Source organism: Elephas maximus, chromosome 6, assembly GCF_024166365.1.
Source record: "Elephas maximus indicus isolate mEleMax1 chromosome 6, mEleMax1 primary haplotype, whole genome shotgun sequence".
NCBI lineage: Eukaryota > Metazoa > Chordata > Mammalia > Proboscidea > Elephantidae > Elephas > Elephas maximus.
This window is the reverse complement of record NC_064824.1, coordinates 32,418,898-32,437,545: the sequence shown is the minus strand read 5'-3', so window position 1 is coordinate 32,437,545 and position 18,648 is coordinate 32,418,898. Positions and strand designations below refer to the sequence as shown.

The following is an 18,648-nucleotide window of genomic DNA, read 5'->3' as shown; positions in this document are numbered from 1 at the left end:
GAGGCGGGATCAACTGGACGGCGATGGGTTTGGTTTGGGATGTGATGCCAAAGCATAAATATGAAAAAAAAAAAAAAATCCTGGTGCTGTTCTGCTCAATTATAACTTCACCAACATTTTTTTATGAATTTTAAATTTTACTTGGTTTCTTAGTATGAATACATTCAACCTCCATGCTCTTTCACCCCGTATTTATCAATATAAGAGTATCTACACCATAGTGGCATGTATGGAGCAAATATCTCCTTACCAAATCCAAGATTTTAGATTTACAGGCAAGCATCACTCATGCTGGTGCTTCTGAAATATTACTGTGCCCTGTTTCTCCTGGCCTCATGTGCACTGCTGTTAATTAGCAAAGGTTATTTGGCTCATTTATCTCTGCTTCTTTGTTTTAAGAGGAGTCCATTTGTCTCTAAAACAATAACCATTAAACAAAATCATAAGTACTCCTCTAAATTTCACCCTAAGTCTATTGGCCTGGCTAGTATTACTGGTCATATTTCTCGTACTGATTGTTACAACACAATTTAAAACACCACAGGAATGTAGAGCAAAAGGAGAATCAGGTAAATATGCCATAGGTATATAGTGTTCCTCCAGCCACCATAAACTGAGGTCTATGGGAAGCGGAACATCCACAAGACTAAGTCATTGTCAGAACTGCACCAAAGTCAGGTATATTAGTCTCAGCATCCAGACGTGGCCGTACACCTTAAAGGCCCTTGGGTGGTAGTTAGCACTCTTTTTTTTTTTTTTTTTCATTCTGGGATCTAGGTTTCTATTGTATTCAGTTGCAAAAGGGATTCATGGAAATACCTTTGCTTCTTTTCCAAGACTGTGTGTTCCTCTAAGACGAGGTTCTTGGAATACAGAGCAGCTATCCCACAGTGGATGGTGGGATTTCTTAGGAAAAAAAAAAAAAAATGTCAAGCAATTTCACTCTAGAGAGTGAACAGAGGATCAAAAAAAAAAAAAAAATTAACATTGTAGGGATGTCAACAACATCGTGACTGAGAAAAGAGTTTCTAAAATCAGTGCTATTAAAATGTCTTCTCTCAGCAAAAGCTAACATAACTAAAATAATAATAAAATAAGCTGATGTTCACAGAAACTGAAAGTACAAGAAATGTCACCAATTGTGGCCTTTATTACTGCATTAGCAGAAATGGTTAGCAATATTTAAATTTTGCCCCCTTAATTACTCACTTACTCTCTGGTCCCTTAAAATAGCAACTCAACTGTTCTGTGTTTAACTTCAGCCAAGAAGAAATTCTCACCCTACCAGGTTTTGCGAAGGTATATCTATAAAGGATAACAGTAAGAAATGAAAGAATTTATAAAAAGTGGAAGTAATGGGTAAACAATTCTGCTGGTTCACTTCCACACTAGAGCAAAATAAAGACTTTGACGATGACTACAAAAGTAAGTATCAAGTTCTACTGTGCCTTAACGCAATTGTGAGTATGCCACATTGTCCAACATAATTTTACATACTACGGTTAACTGTGTACACAACTACAGTATAGTCCTAGTCCTCGACGTGTCTACATCTTGGCCTCACCTCTAGGCCCTCCATGAGAACTGGGCTGCCAGGTTTTAGTGCCTTCCAAGTACTTTTCTGTTGCCATGTGAACAGGTATTAATTTGGAAATGTGGCTTGCCCTTAGATTTTCTCTTCTTCAGATGCTTAAAGCAGATTGTACCAGGGCTTAGTGAGCTACTAAATCTGCCTTTAACACTTCTCCACTTCAGTCCATGCCCCAATGTAACACTGAATTCCCAACTCTAAAACACCATCCTTCTGCTTTCTCACTAATTGCCGTCTTTCTGCCCAGTACGCTCCCATTCAGAAAGCCGGAAAAGCTTTAAGTTGATGAAATTTTAGAACAAGATTACTCAAGAAAAAAGCTGTTTTTAGTAAAGAAACTTTAGGAAGATGTAAATATCATTAAAAGTTAAAGCTGAATATAGGTAGGTATTAACATATGAATTCTACAACACTTTGATTTACGGGTTGATCCCAGAAGATCCTTACTATAGACAGTAGTAGAAGGGAAGACAAAGAAGGAAAGATCACCAATGTTTGAAATAATAATCTGGAGCTTTTGATCTAAATTCTGTTCCTAATTCAGACGAGTGAGCATAGTCATGTTCTATCCTGAAGCAGAAAGTGTGCAAATTGTCACTTTCCAAAGGTGAAATTAGAGTAGAAAGAAGAGCTGACTTTTGTTTTTCTAAATACCTCTAGCCTTGTAAATGTGGCCCTGTAACTTCATTTGTGGAAGCAAAATGCTAAGGAGTCTGTAAAGTTTATCCCTCTTGGAATCCTAAGATTCATCATCCAAGGCTATGATCATTGTTTTCTCTGGAACTCTGAGAGGCCATGTCATAAAAAAGTCACCTGGTATGAAGACCTTTACAGAATAAAATGGATACATAACCATAGCAAGAAGGTTGTATTCCCTCTTAACCAAAGTCCACAGCAGAGAATGCACACTTGGCAGACCCAAGGAAACAGTCCCATCTTGACTACTGCAGGGGGCACTTCTGGGTTCTCCTATATGTTTGGAACAGACCACATACCCTTCCAGTGTGGACCTGCTGCTGTCCACTCTTGGCTTTTCAATTAATTGACTTACATAAATCTGGGTAAGGTTTTCAGTCTCTATATGTTGTCACTTTCCCACGCCCTGAAAAAATTGAGCTAGTGTCGGGTGGTACCTGCCTAATGGAGGGCTTAACGTGGAGGCACTTTCTTCTTCCTAAGCTAGCATTTAGAAATAAAATGATAGATGCTGGACATTTAAAAGGGATATATCTGTATAAATTGTCACATTCATAAATGACACACAAAAAAATAATGCTATTTATTCGTTCATTACTTAGTCACTCCAGCATACTAGCCCCTTAGCTTGTAGTATTCAATTTGTGCCACAAACCTTAGGTACATTTTTGCATTTAAGTTTTACAAAGCCCTTTAAGGCAGTTGTTATTATTAGTAGCGCTATTTTTAACTATTCCAAATTACTCCAAGTGGCAAAATATAGGAGTCTATTATCAAAAAAAAAAAAAAATACTGGGTATAGCGTGGGAGTTGATTTCCCTTGAAGCCAGCAGCACCATCTGTCCCGGAACCAGCTGCCTACCTTCTTTGGCCCTCTGTGCAGTGAATGCCGGTATGCTCTGGGCACAGTACACCTCCCGGGTCTGGATGCCACCACCACAAACGGGTCCTGTCGCATGCCACTGGGGATCCTGCTGCTCAAGGAGGAGAGAGACTTGGCATTCTTTCCATTCAGAGGTCCTCCAGGAATACCTGTTTGGGTTTGATCAATTTAAAGAAGTAGTAAGGAAAATGTAAAATTCAAAAGAAAACTTAAATCATGAAATCAAATATGTGTAATAATCTCTCTTTCTGGGACCAATTCATAGTCTATCGGCTTTGAATTACTGTTGTTGTTGTTAACTGCCATCAAGTCGGCTCCTGACTTGTGGTGAACCTTGTACAGCAGGCAAAATGCTGTCCCTTCCTGCTCCAGTCCCATGATCGGTTGTGGACTGGACTTTCGTGATCCATAGAGTGTTCATTAGCTGATTTCTAGAAGTAGTTCGCTAGGTCTTTCTTCCTAGTCTGACTTACTCTGGAAGCTATGCTGAAACCTATCCAACATCATAGCAACACACAAACCCCCACTGACAGACGGGTGGTGGCTGTGCACAAGTTACACCGGCTAAGAACCACACTCAGGCCGCCCACGTGGAGGACGAGCATTCCACCGCCGAACCACCACTCCTCTCCACCAGCAGCCGTCGCTGTAGAGTCGGCTCTGACTCGTGGCCGCCCCACGCGTGTCCAAGCAGAAGTACGCTCCATAGGGTTTTCACTGTCTGATTTTCAGAGGTAGATCACCAGACTTTTCTTCCAAGGTGCCTCTAGGTGAACTCAAATGTCCAACCTTTCGTTTAGCAACCAAGCATGTTAGCTGTTTGTACCACTCAGAAACTAAAAGGAGAGCTTCCTGACGCACTGAAAATCTGTGGAGCACAGTTCTATTCTGACACACATGGGGTCACAACTGGTAGGTTTTGAGTTACCAACCCAAAAAACAGTGGCCGTTGAGTTGGGATTCCTCTTGAAGCCAGATGAACCTAATTCATAGCAACTGTTGTGAGGTTTCATGTCACAAACTACTGGATGGCTTTCTGTGAAAGTTGGTCTTCCTTTTTTAATTAGTAGGATAGAGTATGAATCTCTGAAGTTGAGCATACCTTGTTTTAAAAGGCCAGAGATGACCTCTAAATTTTCAACTTTGTTAATATAAGAATCTAGTTCTACCCATCTGAGCCCTTGCCACTGGGATAACGGTATACATATTAAAAGTGAGTTAAAAGCAGGCTACCATATATAGTTGATAAATACTCTTTTACATATGCAGCCACGCTTTTACATAAACTGACTTAGGAATATGTTCCTTACGCTTATAGCTGGTTATGAAACACAGTGACAATTAGGTCAGAAGATACGAGTAGAGAAGAAAGTCAAAAGGTGACCTGTTTTTGCTTTTATGCCCAGTCCCCAAAATCCAATAGCATAAGCCCTACTCTATACCCAGTGAAGGGTTAATAACAGTAACTGTTTATGCTTCCAGAGACCTGGGAAACTTTTAGGAGCCCCTGTACCTTCTGGGAAGTGGCCTACAGATATTTCATTTACGTACCCCATCACAATACTTGAACACATAACCCCAATTTTAGTAAATTCAATTACAAATAATTATAATATAACATACCTATATAAAATATACAAAACAGGAATCTTTATAAGATGACATAAAGTGAGATAAGGTATATTTTTAAACTGACACTTGTTTTGCACACACTATATGACAGGCACTCCTCTAAGCACTTTACGCATGTTAACTCATTTCATTCTCACAACAGACCTCTAAGGTGAGTACTATTTAATTCTGACTTTACAGTTGGGAAACCAAGGCACACTACTATAAACAGCAGAGCTGGGATTCAAACCCAACAGCCTGCCTCTAGCATCTGCGTGCCTAACCCCTGCAGGGCATGCTGTGGTCTCTCTAATCCATCCTGCTGATCAGAATGTCATTAACTAATCTTTCAAGGCATGATGTGCACTTTGGGAGAGGTTAATCATTAATGATCCCTTAATGATAAATTTTTTTTTTTTATAGTGGCTGTAAATCCATAGTTCGAGCAGTCTTCTTGATAATCATATCTGAAAAGATTGTCATTTTTTTTGTACCCCTTGATGGAGCTCACTGGGGGCTTTGAACAAGCAGGACTGGTGCTAGATGGCCATTTTCCTTTCTTCCCCTTTAGGTGTTCCTTTGGCATTATCATCAATTCACAAGGTTTTTTTAGAAATCTGTTGAAGCCACTTATCTATTTGGTGAGGGATACTTGTTTTTGTTTACTTCATTTAAAAAGGTGCCCTGGTGGCACAACAGTTAACCAAGAAGTTGGCAGTACGAACCCACCCAGTGGTTCCACAGGACAAAGACCTGGAAATCTTCTCCTGTAGAGATTACAGCCTAGGAAACCCTATGGGCAGTTCTGCTCTGTCACATGGGATTACTATGAGTCAAAATCGACCCAATGGCACCCAACAACATGAAACACACTAACACACACACAAACACACACACACACACACACATTTACATGCACACAAAAGGAAAAAGCACAGGGGGGTTTGTATAAAGTTTGCAGAAAATGAAACAATATCACGATGCTACATTCGTTCCTGGAGAATTATTCCAGACAGAATGTCCTTTTGTGGGTTATTACTGCATTTCTCAAACACACAGTATTAATACAACCCTACAGCGTTCACATAAATACCAACAGTCTCATTAACTTCTGGAACAATAAACAAAACTAAGAACATTCTCGTGTCTTGTCACATTTCAGATTTGAGGAAAAATGTCTCAGCTTTGTGACTGCTTTAAAGAAAAAAATTCAGGAAAAAAAGAAAAAAATATATGGTACCAGTACCCTGGCCTTACAAAAACTAGAGTAACATCACAATCGAGTAACAGATGCTCAATCAGAAAGCAAATTTCTAAGAAATCTAATACTGATCAAACTCTATTGAATGAATGTCATCGTTATAAAAAGCTTGAAGGCTGAGCATGAGTAGTCTTTTTGAAAAGCACATTGAAGAAAATGATTCAGACAATTCTTTGGGATTTGTTGCACCGTAACCGTTCCCCTCTATCTAACTACTGCACTTCCTCTTCACTTGGTTTTCCGAGGCTTGAACATGATTCAGTGGGCTGAACAACAGAGTGCTGAGCAGGTCCTGCTTATGTTAGGTGAATATGGGCAATAATACATTGTAATTCTCAAACTCACTACCTGTCTGTCAGTTTGTCACAATACAGTGGCCTGTGTGTTGCTATGTCACTGGTATTTCAAATATCAGCAGGGTCACCCACAGTGGACATTTTTCAGTAGATTTTCAAGACTAAGACAGACTAGAAAGAAAGGCCTGGTGATCTGTTTCCAAAAACTAGCCAACGAAAACCTTATGGATCACAACAGAATACTGTCTCATATAGTGCTAGAAGATAAGCCCTCTAGGTGGAAAGCACTGCACAATAACCTGAACAATGGACTTAAACACATCAATGATCATGCAGCTGGCACAGGACAAGGCAACATTTTGTTTTGTCATACCTAAGGTCGCCATGAGCTTGTCAGTAGCAACTAACGACAGAAATTCTCAGATATGAGAGACTGGGAGAAGTTCAGTTCTGCACTTCCCCAGAGACAGCCCTTCTCCTGAGGCGAAGCTCCAGAGCCTTCCTCCTCACTCTGCTCACTCTGGCAGATCCTCACCCCATTCACTCAAGCCGAGCTCTTGCCCCTCATGTCTGAGTCTCAGGGCACAGGAGCTCTGAATTCTAGGGCAAAATACAATGTGATAGGGATATGTCAGGGTAAACTGTTCCCAGGTTCTCCTTTCAAGCCCTCTTCCTCAATGGATTCACTAAAAGAAGAGCTCTCTGGCTATTAGGGAAGAGATTAGATAAAACAGCTGACTATGAGGTTCCTACAATATAGTTAGTGAATAAGACAGGGGGTCACGTGGTATAGAAGACAGGTAAGCTTTGGAGTCAAATTTACCTGGTTTAAATCTGTGACTTGCCACTTAAAAGCCATGTGATTTTGGCCTAGTTCTATGTTCTCATTTGTAAAAAAAAAAAAAGAGGGGGGAATAATACCAAATATCGAAACTTGTGGATAATAAATATACATTAAATGTTCATTTCCTTTCTTCTTATGTTCTTCTACTTATACGTTTGTCCCCTGCTTACACAGAAAACACACACATAACATGCACACACACACACACAATTAACATTTTACTTATGAAGATTTCATTGATTTCATCAAAACAAAAATCAAACCCATTGCCATCGAGTCAATTCTGACTCACAGTGACACTACAGGACAGAGTAGAACTGCCCCATAGGGTTTCAATAAGTGCCTGGTGGATTTGAACAGCCAACCTTTTGGTCAGCCGACATAGCTCCTAACCACTACGCCACCAGGGTTTCCCATTTCATCAAAGGCCATATTATTAGAAATTCTAGAAACGCCATGGTCTATGTTCCAGCCACCTAGGCTCACCAAGGAGTATAAAAGAAACAAGATTTAGACTTACAGCAAGTCGCGGTAATGTGTATGCTTGTTGGAAAGGAATGGGCTACGCTATACAAACTGCTTTTTCAATTAATTTATCACGACCCTACAAGAATTAGCAATGGAGGGATTTGGGAAGTCATTACAAAGAAAAATGAAAAGGAAAGTTTAATGACTATGGTTTTATAGAAAGTAACAAAAACCCTGTTGGTAGCTCATTAACCGAAATCACCCAACTTTCATTCATCGGCAAACAACAAATTCTCTAAAGAAATGTAAGACATTTGTCACTATAGCTATTGTTTACCACCTCAGAGAAAATACCAACCCAGCAAGAGCCAGAGGAAAAAAGCATACCAGTAAACGGCTTCTAGGTTCCTTTTAAAAATGTGGGTCTTTTCATAGTCATCGCTCATCAATTTTTCTTTATTTTTTTTCAAAAGCCCTATGTTTAGTTACAAATCACGTGGCAGCCATAAAAACAGAACATCCCGAACTCTACCAACCCAACAAAGTGTCTCTAGGATCTGACAGAATAAGAAATCAAAGGAGTCAGCTCAGCTAAACGCTACTTGTGTTCTCCTTTAGAAGTTGTTACAGTAACAGTCCTCCAGCCTCCGGAAAACGTGGCTTTGCGACTGCCTGGGACCTTCCCTTTAGTGGGTAATGCCTGTGTCAAAGACCAAGCCAATTCAAACCCCGATCTCCCAACTCCAGTGCCTTTCAACACACCCTCATTCATCCTCCTGCTCCGGAGGGGAATATGGGAAGTCTCAAAGGCCAGGTCCTACCTCACAAGGGTGAGCAGCACTTTGAAATTGGCTATGGAAATGCCTTAAGTAGAGTAGAAGGCCATGGAATGCAGGAAATAAATTAATCTTCATACCTCCTTACCAGTCTGAGTATGTAGGGTTAACTTGTTTTTTCATAGGGTCCAGCTGAACAATGTAGACAAGGCATTAATTTATTTGGGCTACCAGTGTATCATGATATATTTCCCAAGTCACAACAGTAACAGTGCACATCTACTGCAAGCTTACTCTGTGTCAGGCACTGTGCAAACTGCCATATGTGCACTACTTCATTTAATCCTCCCAACAACTCTGTGAGGAAAATATAACTTCCCATTTTACAGAAAAGAACACTGACATAAAGAGTGAGTAACACTTCCAAGGTCACAACAGTAAGTGAAAGGGCAAGATCCAAAGGCAGGTTTAACTGATTCTAAAACACATAACCTTTTTTTTTTTTTTTAATTGTGGTAAATATACAGGTAACAAAGCATTTGCATTTCAATAATTTTCACATGTATAGTTCAATGACATTAATTATATTCACCAGGTTGTTCAATCATCAGGCTTATGCATTCCCCAAATTTCTCATCACTCTTAATAGAAACTCAGTGATACTCTGGCAAATTAACAAAAATGAACGGCAAACCCATGAAGCTTGGTCAGGTGGTAGGGAAAGCAAATTCATTAGACAAGAGGCTATCCGATTAACCATTACCAGGAAAAGTAAATGTTGGTCTTAGTCTGAGGAAACGTGTTCTGGATTCAAACAAGAATGCTCTCTTAATAGCCTCTGATGATGACAATGACACCATCAGCGACAACTAACCAATAATATTTCACATTGCCAAAATAATATTCTCTTCTAAACTCAAACACAAATGCACAGTTTGAGAATCATTTCACAGCCTCTAATTTTATAATTAGAGCACTGTGATCACACAGGGTCAAATTTTATCATTTTCAGGAGATATTATTTTGCAAGTAAAAAAGAGTAAAAAAATGTAAGCCAAATAAAGGAATTTCTTTTTTATTTTGCTTTAAGTGAAAGTTTACAAATCAAGTCAGTCTCTCATACAAAAACATATACACCTTGCTACGTACGCACAGTTGGTCTCCTATGAGACAGCACACTCCTCCTCTCCACCCTGTATTCCTTGTGTCCACTCAGCCAGCTCCTGTCCCCCTCTGCCTTCTCACCTCACCTCCAGACAGGAGCTGCCCACATCGCCTCATATTTCTACTTAAGCCAAGAAGCTCACTCCTCACCAATATCATTTTCTGTCTTACAGTCCAGTCCAATCCCTGTCTGAAGAGTTGGCTTTAGGAATGCTTCCAACTTGGGGCTAACAGTAGGTCCAGACCATGACCTCCAGGGTCCTTCTAGTCTCAGTCAGACCATAAAGTCTGGTCTTCTTACGAGACAAAGGAATTTCTACTTGTGGAAATTTAATTTCCACTAAAATGTGCTGAATACCAATTTGAGGAGAGGAAAGTTTTCTCGAGACCCTGAAATAAAATGTTTCACATTACTCCCTGGTCATTGAGAATGCTGAGTAAACTTGCCTTTCTTTCACATGGAAACAACTTCAGTGTTCCTACTATTAATGAGAGCGCCATGCTGTCAGCCATTTTGGGCTCTTCAAAAGTTTGAGGCAAGAAATGCTGGAATGTTGGTAACTCAAATTGTGAAATGCACAGTGAAAATAATGCCTAAAAGGAAATTTAGCTAAGATAATTATAAGCAGCAAAGACTGAAGCTAGAAAGGAACTAAAAAGCCAGCATCCCCAGAAAAAGAAATTAACCTTCCCAACTGATAAGTGAATCACCCACTCATTCATGTATTCATTCAATCTTTCTTTCAACAAGTGTCATTCTTTCTTGCAACAAGTAATACTTATGCGCCAACTATAAACCACAGTATTCTAGCCAATAAGGAGCCCTAGTGGCATAACAGGCACTCGGCTGCAGGTTGGCAGTTGAAGCCCACCAGCTGTCCCATGAGAGAAAAGACCAGGAGATCTGCTCCCTTAAAGATTACATCCTAGGAACCCTATGGGGCAATTTTACTCCGTCATATAGGGATGCTACAAGTCAGAATCAACTTGATGGCACACAACAACAATTCCAGCCAATAGAAATGCACAGCAGTGAGCAAGGCAAAGTCCCTGACCATGCAAATATTACCTTCTAATGGGGTAGACAGATATAAATGCATCAACACATGACATGGTGACAAGATAACACAGGGATGAGAGAAATGGATGAGAGAACGATTTCAGTGCTGTGAACAGAGAAGATTTCTGCGTGCCGAATAAAATGAAGGAATGAGCACAACAAAAGTAGGTTGCCATGGAGTATTCTAGGCAGACAGAACAGCATGTTCAAAGATCCCAAGGAAGGAGAGCACTTGGCGCTTAATAGGAACAGCACAGAAGCCAGTATGGCTGAGACAGGTGGTCAGGGAGAGAGTGACAGAAACTGAGGGATAGTCAAGGGCAAGGTTATACAGAGCCTTGTAAGCTAGAGTAGGGACCCCTAGGTGGTGCAAACAGTTAATGTGCTAGGATTCCAACTGAACAGCTGGGAAACTAGGTTCCCAGAGGCACCTCGGAAGAAAAGCCTGGCAATTTACTTCTGAAAAAATCAGCCATTGAAAACCCTATGAGAGAATAATAGACTTGTATTCTGACACACATGGAGTCATCATGAGTCAGAATCAACAATGACAACTGGAAAAGGCTAGAGTAAGGATTGCATATGTTGTTCCAACATGCTGGGAAATCACTGGTGGGTTTTACAGAGAGAGGTAACATGATGATGCAACTTAAGCTTTTAAAGGATCACCCTGGCTACTTAGTGAAGAATAGCCTATGGGTAGCGGAGGAAGGAAGAGAAGTAGAGTGACGAGTTTGGAAGCCTTTGCAAGTCTAGGAGAAACGATGATGGCTTCAACTGTGGCAGTCACAGTGAACGTGGTAAAAAGCGATCAGATCCTGGATATATTTTGAAGATGGAGACACACTTCTAATGGATTAGATTTGGGATGGGAGAGAAACAGAGGAGTGAAGGATGATTCCAATTTTTTGTTTGTTTGTTTCGAGTATTAGCAGTACAAATTCTGGGCACTGAATTCTTAGAGGAGACAGCTCAGGAAGGAAACAACAACCCAGACACCACGGCCACCACAGATTAGAACTATGAAGCTCAGGGTTTCTTTGTTACCTTCTAGAATCTGCTTTCTGAATCTTTCTCCCCAGGCCTGAAACTCATTGCCCAATTTCTTCATATTTTCCACATGATTTAAGTCTACTCTTAGGACATGGTCTAATGAATGTATCCACATAAGGTAGAAATACTTAACACTTAATATGTTATCATTCCCAGGTGGTATTTGCAGCTCAGAAGAAGAAACCAAGATTAAATCAAAGAAAGGACTCTTCTAATTGTGGAAATAATATTCCCATCAAAAGATACAGGAGACAAATTTTGGATTGGGGAAGCCTACTTGAGGCTTTGCAATTACTCATTCAGGTCCAAAAAAGCCAAACGAAATACGTTGCCGTCGAGTTGATTCCAATGCAGAGCAACCCTGTAGGACAGAGTAGGACTGCTCCATAATGTTTCCAAGCAGCGGCTGGTGAATTCACACCGCTGACCTTTTGGTTAGCAGCTGAGCTCTTAACCACTGTGCCACCACTCCAACCTAAGGAATCCCATTATCAAACCATTCTCTGAACTGAAGGGGGATGGGGCAGAAAAAAACAAGAATCTTATTACTATAAAGCAATGAGTAGAGACATCCTAAATCAGCAAAGCCAAAGTTAGAAAAGTAGGCATGTTTAGTGACTATTTTTAAAGGCCTCCATCCTACTAATGTGACATAAAACGATTCTAATAGCAATAAGATGCCAGGACCATCATAGTTTTACAGTCACCTTTGACCTTTAGAATCTATGTTTCATCACTTTCATAAGGCTTAGAATTACTTACAAAGTGTAAGTTTCTTTTCTCCTTCTCCTAAAGGCTTAGATATAAAGCAAAGCAACACAGAATCTTAAGTGATTTAATGATGACAGATTGAAAGAATAATAGCATTAGTTAATGGTCATGTTTTGACTGAGCACATATAGATTTACAAACACTTTAGGAATTGAATCCCTAGAACAAGGTATTCAAATTAAATGTGTGTATAATAAAAAATCAGTGTACTGCAGCATAACTAATTTATTACAATGTCTGTTGTCCTTTTAAAGTTGTAAATGCATTTTGAAAAGAATTAACTCGTCATTTTTGCTGAACAGGAGACCAAAATAAAAGGAACTGATCAAGCTTTATACATTTTATGCCCTAGTAAGTTTTTTATTGAATAGAGTAGGAATATTGATTATGGAAAGCTACTCTGAAGTACAAAGCTCTTTGCTCTTCAGTACATGGCTTTGTGAGCCAAACTCTACATATGTATTATTAATAGACTTCTATCACTATGCACAGCACTTAGCAGTGTGTTAACTTTCTTGCACTAACCAGGGAACAAAATGTTCAGCCCAGAGGAACTTAAAACAAAGAGGCACAACAAAGATTCATGAAAATATATGCATCAGTAATAAGGCCGTTGCTGTTGTTAGGTGCCATCTAGTCAGTTCCAATTCATACTGACCCTATACACAACAGAATGAAATACTGCCTAGTCCTGTGCCATCCTCACAATCGGTGTGATGTTTGAGCCCATTGTTGCAGCCACTGTGTCAATTCATCTCTTTGAAGGCTTTCCTCTTTTTCGCTGACCCTCCACTTTACCAAGCATGACGTCCTTCTCTAAGGACTGGTCCTTCCTGATAACTTGTCCAAGTCTCTCCACCCTTGCTTCTAAGGAGTATTCTGGCTGTACTTCTTCCAGAACAGATTGTTCATTCTTCTGGCAGCCCATAGTATATTCAATATTCTTTCTCAACATCATAACTGAAATGCATCAATTCTCCTTCAGTCTTCCTTATACATTGTCCAGCTTTCCTGTGCATATGAGACAACTGAAAATACCATGGCTTGGGTCAGATGCACTTTAGTACTCAAAGTGACATCTCTGCTTCTTAGCACTTTAAAAAGGTCTTTTTGCTGCAGATTTGCCCAATGATTCTTTCAGCATACAGACTGAATAAACATGGTGAAAGGACACAACCCTAACGCACACCTTTCCTGATTTTAAACCACAAAGTATCCCCTTGCTGAGCTCAAACGACTGCCTCTTGGTCTATGTACAGGTTCCACAAGAGCACAATTATGTGCTCTGGGATTCCCATTCTTCACAATGTTATTCGTAAACTGATATGATCCACGCAGTCAAATGCCTTTGCATAGTCAATAAAACACAGGTAAGTATCTTTCTGGTATTCTCTGCATGCAGCCAAGATCCATCTGACATCAGCAATGACACTGCTTGTTCCACACTTCTGAATCCATTTCCTTCTGATGAAACAATTTCCAAATTCTTTGAGAAGAGTTATTTCTTTTCTAAAACAGATTCTCTTGGGGATGCCAGGTCAACTGCTGCAGAGAAGCTTCTTAATTAAAACAATTAAAAAAAAATCTTTAAAGCATCCATTAATTCATTTGACAACCATTCACTGAGCTCCCACTATGTACAAATTATTAGGTGCTGTGGTAGAAAATCAATGGGAGAAGATACAGAAGATGTAGTAGGTGATGTGTGTGTCTGCTCCAGCAGCCAACTTTTTACAAATGCAGGTGGTGATCTCATCCTCACCCTTTCTGAAGCTACTCTTATGACCAATGACAACAGAGACTTCTTATCTGGAAAACCAGGCATAATGTTAGCAGAAGCATGAGGCCACTGGGGACTGCAGCAAACTCCATGTGTTCATCCCTTTCCTGGGCAGATGTCTAGATTTAATATTCAGCTGCTTTTCATGAGAAATGTCTTTGAGGAGGGGAGGCCAAGATGGCAGAGTAGTCAGATGCTTCCTGTGGTCCCTCTTACAACAAAGATCCCCCCAAAAAACAAGGGAATCGATTATATATGACAATTTAGAAGCCCTGAATATCAAAGACAAAGTTGAGAAGTCAGACTGAGTGGCAGGGGGAGGGGGAGACAGTTCAGAAGCAGCAAGGATTTGCCAGCCCTGACCTGGCCAGCACCCTGCAGACTGGATTGGCTGGCAAACATGGGCTGAGGCAAGCAGTAGCGCTCAGGATGCATTTTCCACACCGGGAGAAACTGAGCAGTGGAGAGACTGCACAAGCCTGCAGACCCAGGGGAAAGTGGCACTGAATCTGTGAAAGTTAAGTGCAAGCATCTAACCTACCGTGCAGGATCAAAAAAACCCTTCCCCCCTCTGTGAAGTACCTCTCTCTCATTTACCTGCCCCTCCCTGCTCTGCTCCTGTCCTGATTCAGCTTCAGTGATTGCTGGGCCACACAGGCTGGAAGCGCGGCCCATTGTAAGTCCTGAGCCATTCTCCTGGATTTGGAGAGGGAACAAATTAACAAACAGGAAGAAATAATCTGCCAGCTCCCCAAGCCAGAAACTCAGGCCAGGCATTGCCTTTTGTGTAGGCACAGACATACAGGGTCCACAGACTTTGAATGCCTTTCACCCTTGCCTAAACCTGTGTGGGCTCATTTCAACAGCATAGGCCCTCATTAGTGCAGTACGACAGGGTATCTAGCTGAGGTCTATTTTCAACTTCAACAGCTAAGAAGTAGTGGCAGATTCAGGACATTTGACACCACCCTGCCCATTAAGCAGGGTCCTTACCTACCCACATCAGGACCCTGAGGCCTGGTGTCACCACCTACTGCACCTACCCACCCATGACGGGGGTCCAAGAATCAGTGGTGCATCCCAGCCCTTACGGCCAACAGCACTGGATGCCCAAAGTCCAGCTCCAAAACCTACTCACCTACATACTGTAGGGAACAGGGACCCACCTTCCACCCAGGCACTCAGGGGCAGCTATCAGCCCCCTACCTCACTTAGCACATAACCCCTACTGTAGCCAGATACCTGTGCATACTCTAATCACCCCTATGTAGACCTGACCGTCAATGACTGTAGGTGAGAACCCGCACCACACACTCAGTGACCAATGACCTGGACACCTATGCTGAATCTACACAAGAAAAGTAAATGGACTACTGGGCTCACATACTTAGTAACAACTCTGACCACCTGGTGACAGGATGTGAGAGCTTCAAAGACACCAAGAATCAAAGTAGCTTACAGGACTACCCTATTTGGGCATATCAGAGCAAAACAAGAAGCTAGGAGACAGTAAGCAAATATAAAATAAATGTAACTTATAGATGGCTCAGGGACAACAGTCAATATCAAATCACATAAAGAAGTGGACCATGATGGCTTCAGCAAGGAACCAAAACAAAGAACCAACAAATCTTCCAGAGGAAGAGAAGGTCTTAGAGTTACCAGAGGTAGAATTCAAAAGATTAATAAACAGAGCTCTTGAACAGATCAGGAAGGAAATCAGGCAAATGCAGACCAAGCCAAGAACACACAAAGCAACAGAAGAACTTATGAATGTGATACAAGAGCATACTGACAAATTTAACAAGCCACAGAGAGACAGCAAACAAAAATCCAAAATATTAACAATAAAATTTGAAATTAGACAATACAACAGAAAGTCACAGGAGCAGAATTGAGGCAATGGGAGTCAGAATTACCGAGACTGAAGATAAAGAATTTGATACCAATTTATTCGAGACAGTATCAGAACAAGAATTTTAAAAATTGAAGAAACCCTAAGAATTATGTGGATCTACCAAGAGGAATAACCTAGGAGTGACCGGAGTACCACAACAGGGGGGATAACAGAAAATACAGAGAGAATTGATAAAGATTTGTTAGAAGACAACTTCCCTGATACCATGAAAGATAAGAAGATATCTATCCCAGAAGCTTATTGAACCCCACACAGGGTACATCCCAAAAGAAAGTCATCAAGACATACTATAATCAAGCCTGCCAAAACCAAAGATAAAGAGAGAATTTTAAGAGTGACTAGGGATAAACAAACCCCCACGTGTCTGTCAGTTTGTCGTACTGTGGGGGCTTGTGTGCTGCTGTGATACTGGAAGCTATGCCACTGGTATTCAGATACCAGCAGGGTCACCCATGGAGGACAGGTTTTAGCTGAGCTTCCAGACTAAGACAGACTAGGAAGAAGGACCTGGCAGTCTACTTCTGAAAAGCATTAGCCAGTGAAAACTTTATGAATAGCAGCGGAACATTTTCGGAAATGGTGCTGGAAGATTAGCCTCCCAGGTTGGAAGGCACTCAGAAAATGACTGGGGAAGAGCTGCCTCCTCAAAGTAGAGTCAACCTTAATGACATGGATGGAGCAAAGCTTTCAGGACCTTCATTTGCTGATGTGTCACGACTCAAAATGAGAAGAAACAGCTCCAAACATCCATTAATAATTGGAACATGGAATGTACGAAGTATGAATCTAGGAAAATTGGAAATAATCAAAAATGAAATGGAACCCATAAACATCGATATCCCAGGCATTAGCGAGCTGAAATGGACTAGTATTAGCCATTTTGAATCGGACAATCATATAGTCTACTATGCTGGGAATGACAACTCGAAGAGGAATGGTGTTGCATTCATTGTCAAAAAGAATGTTTCGAGATCTATCCTGAAGTACAACGCTGCCAGTGATAGAATAATATCCATATGCCTACAAGGAAGACCAGTTAATACGACTATTATTCAAATGTACGCACCAACCACTAGGGCCAAAGATGAAGAAATAGAAGATTTTTATCAGCTGCTACAGTCTGAAATTGGTCGAACATGCAATCAAGATGCATTGACAATTACTGGCGATTGGAATGTGAAAGTTGGAAACAAAGAAGAAGGATCAGTAGTTGGAAAATACGGCCTTGGTGATAGAAACAATGCCAGAGATCGAATGATAGAATTTTGCAAGACCAATGACTTCTTCATTGCAAATACCTTCTTTCACCAACATAAACAGTGACTATACATGTGGACCTCGCCACATGGAACACACAGAAATCAAATTGACTACATCTGTGGAAAGAGAGGATGGAAAAGCTCAATATCATCAGTCAGAACAAGGCAGGGGCCAACTGTGGAACAGATCATCAGTTGCTCATATGCAAGTTCAAGCCGAAACTGAAGAAAATCAGAGCAAGTCCACAAGAGCCAAAATATGACCTTGAGTATATCCCACCTGAATTTAGAGACCATCTGAAGAATAGATTTGATGCATTGAACACCAGTGACCGAAGACCAGACGAGTTGTGGAATGACATCAAGGGTATCATCCATGAAGAAAGCAAGAGGTCACTGAAAAGACAGGAAAGAAAGAAAAGACCAAGATGGATGTCAGAGGAGACTCTGAAACTTGCTCTTGAGCGTCGAGCAGCTAAAGCAAAAGGAAGAATTCATGAAGTAAAAGAAGTGAACAGAAGATTTCAAAGGGCCTCTTGAGAGGACAAAGTATTATAATGACATGTGCAAAGAGCTAGAGATGGAAAACCAAAAGGGAAGAACACGCTCGGTGTTTCTCAAGCTGAAAGAACTGAAGAAAAAATGCAAGCACCGAGTTGCAATAGTGAAGGATTCCATGGGGAAAATATTAAATGATGCAGGAAGCATCAAAAGAAGATAGAAGAAATATACAGACTCATTATACCAAAAAGAATTAGTCGATATTCAACCATTTCAAGAGGTGGCATATGATCAGGAACTGATAGTACTGAAAGAAGAAGTCCAAGCTGCTCTGAAGGCACTGGCGAAAAACAAGGCTCCAGGAATTGATGGAATATCAATTGAGATGTTTCAACAAACAGAAGCAGCGCTGGAGGTGCTCACTCGTCTATGCCAAGAAATATGAAAGACAGCTTCCTGGCCAGCTGATTGGAAGAGATCCATATTTTTGCCTATTCCCAAGAAAGGTGATCCAATCGAATGTGGAAATTATAGAACAATATCACTAATATCACAAGCAAGCAAAATTCTGCTCAAGATCATTCAAAAACAGCTGCAGCAGTATATCGACAGGGAACTGCCAGAAATTCAGGCTGGTTTCAGAAGAGGACGTGGAACCAGGGATATCATTGCTGATGTCAGATGGATCCTGGATGAAAGCAGAGAACACGAGAAGG

At 40.8% G+C, this 18,648-nt stretch overlaps 1 protein-coding gene across 1 annotated transcript in view; it reads right to left on the bottom strand.

The window, feature by feature from the left end:
• THSD7B (thrombospondin type 1 domain containing 7B) overlaps positions 1–18,648 on the bottom strand; it is a 989,424-nt gene that overhangs the window by 585,678 nt on the left and 385,098 nt on the right. The window contains exon 5 of the mRNA XM_049889254.1: positions 3,150–3,319. Coding sequence (XP_049745211.1) covers positions 3,150–3,319 — 170 coding nt within the window. The remainder of the gene's footprint in view (positions 1–3,149; positions 3,320–18,648) is intronic.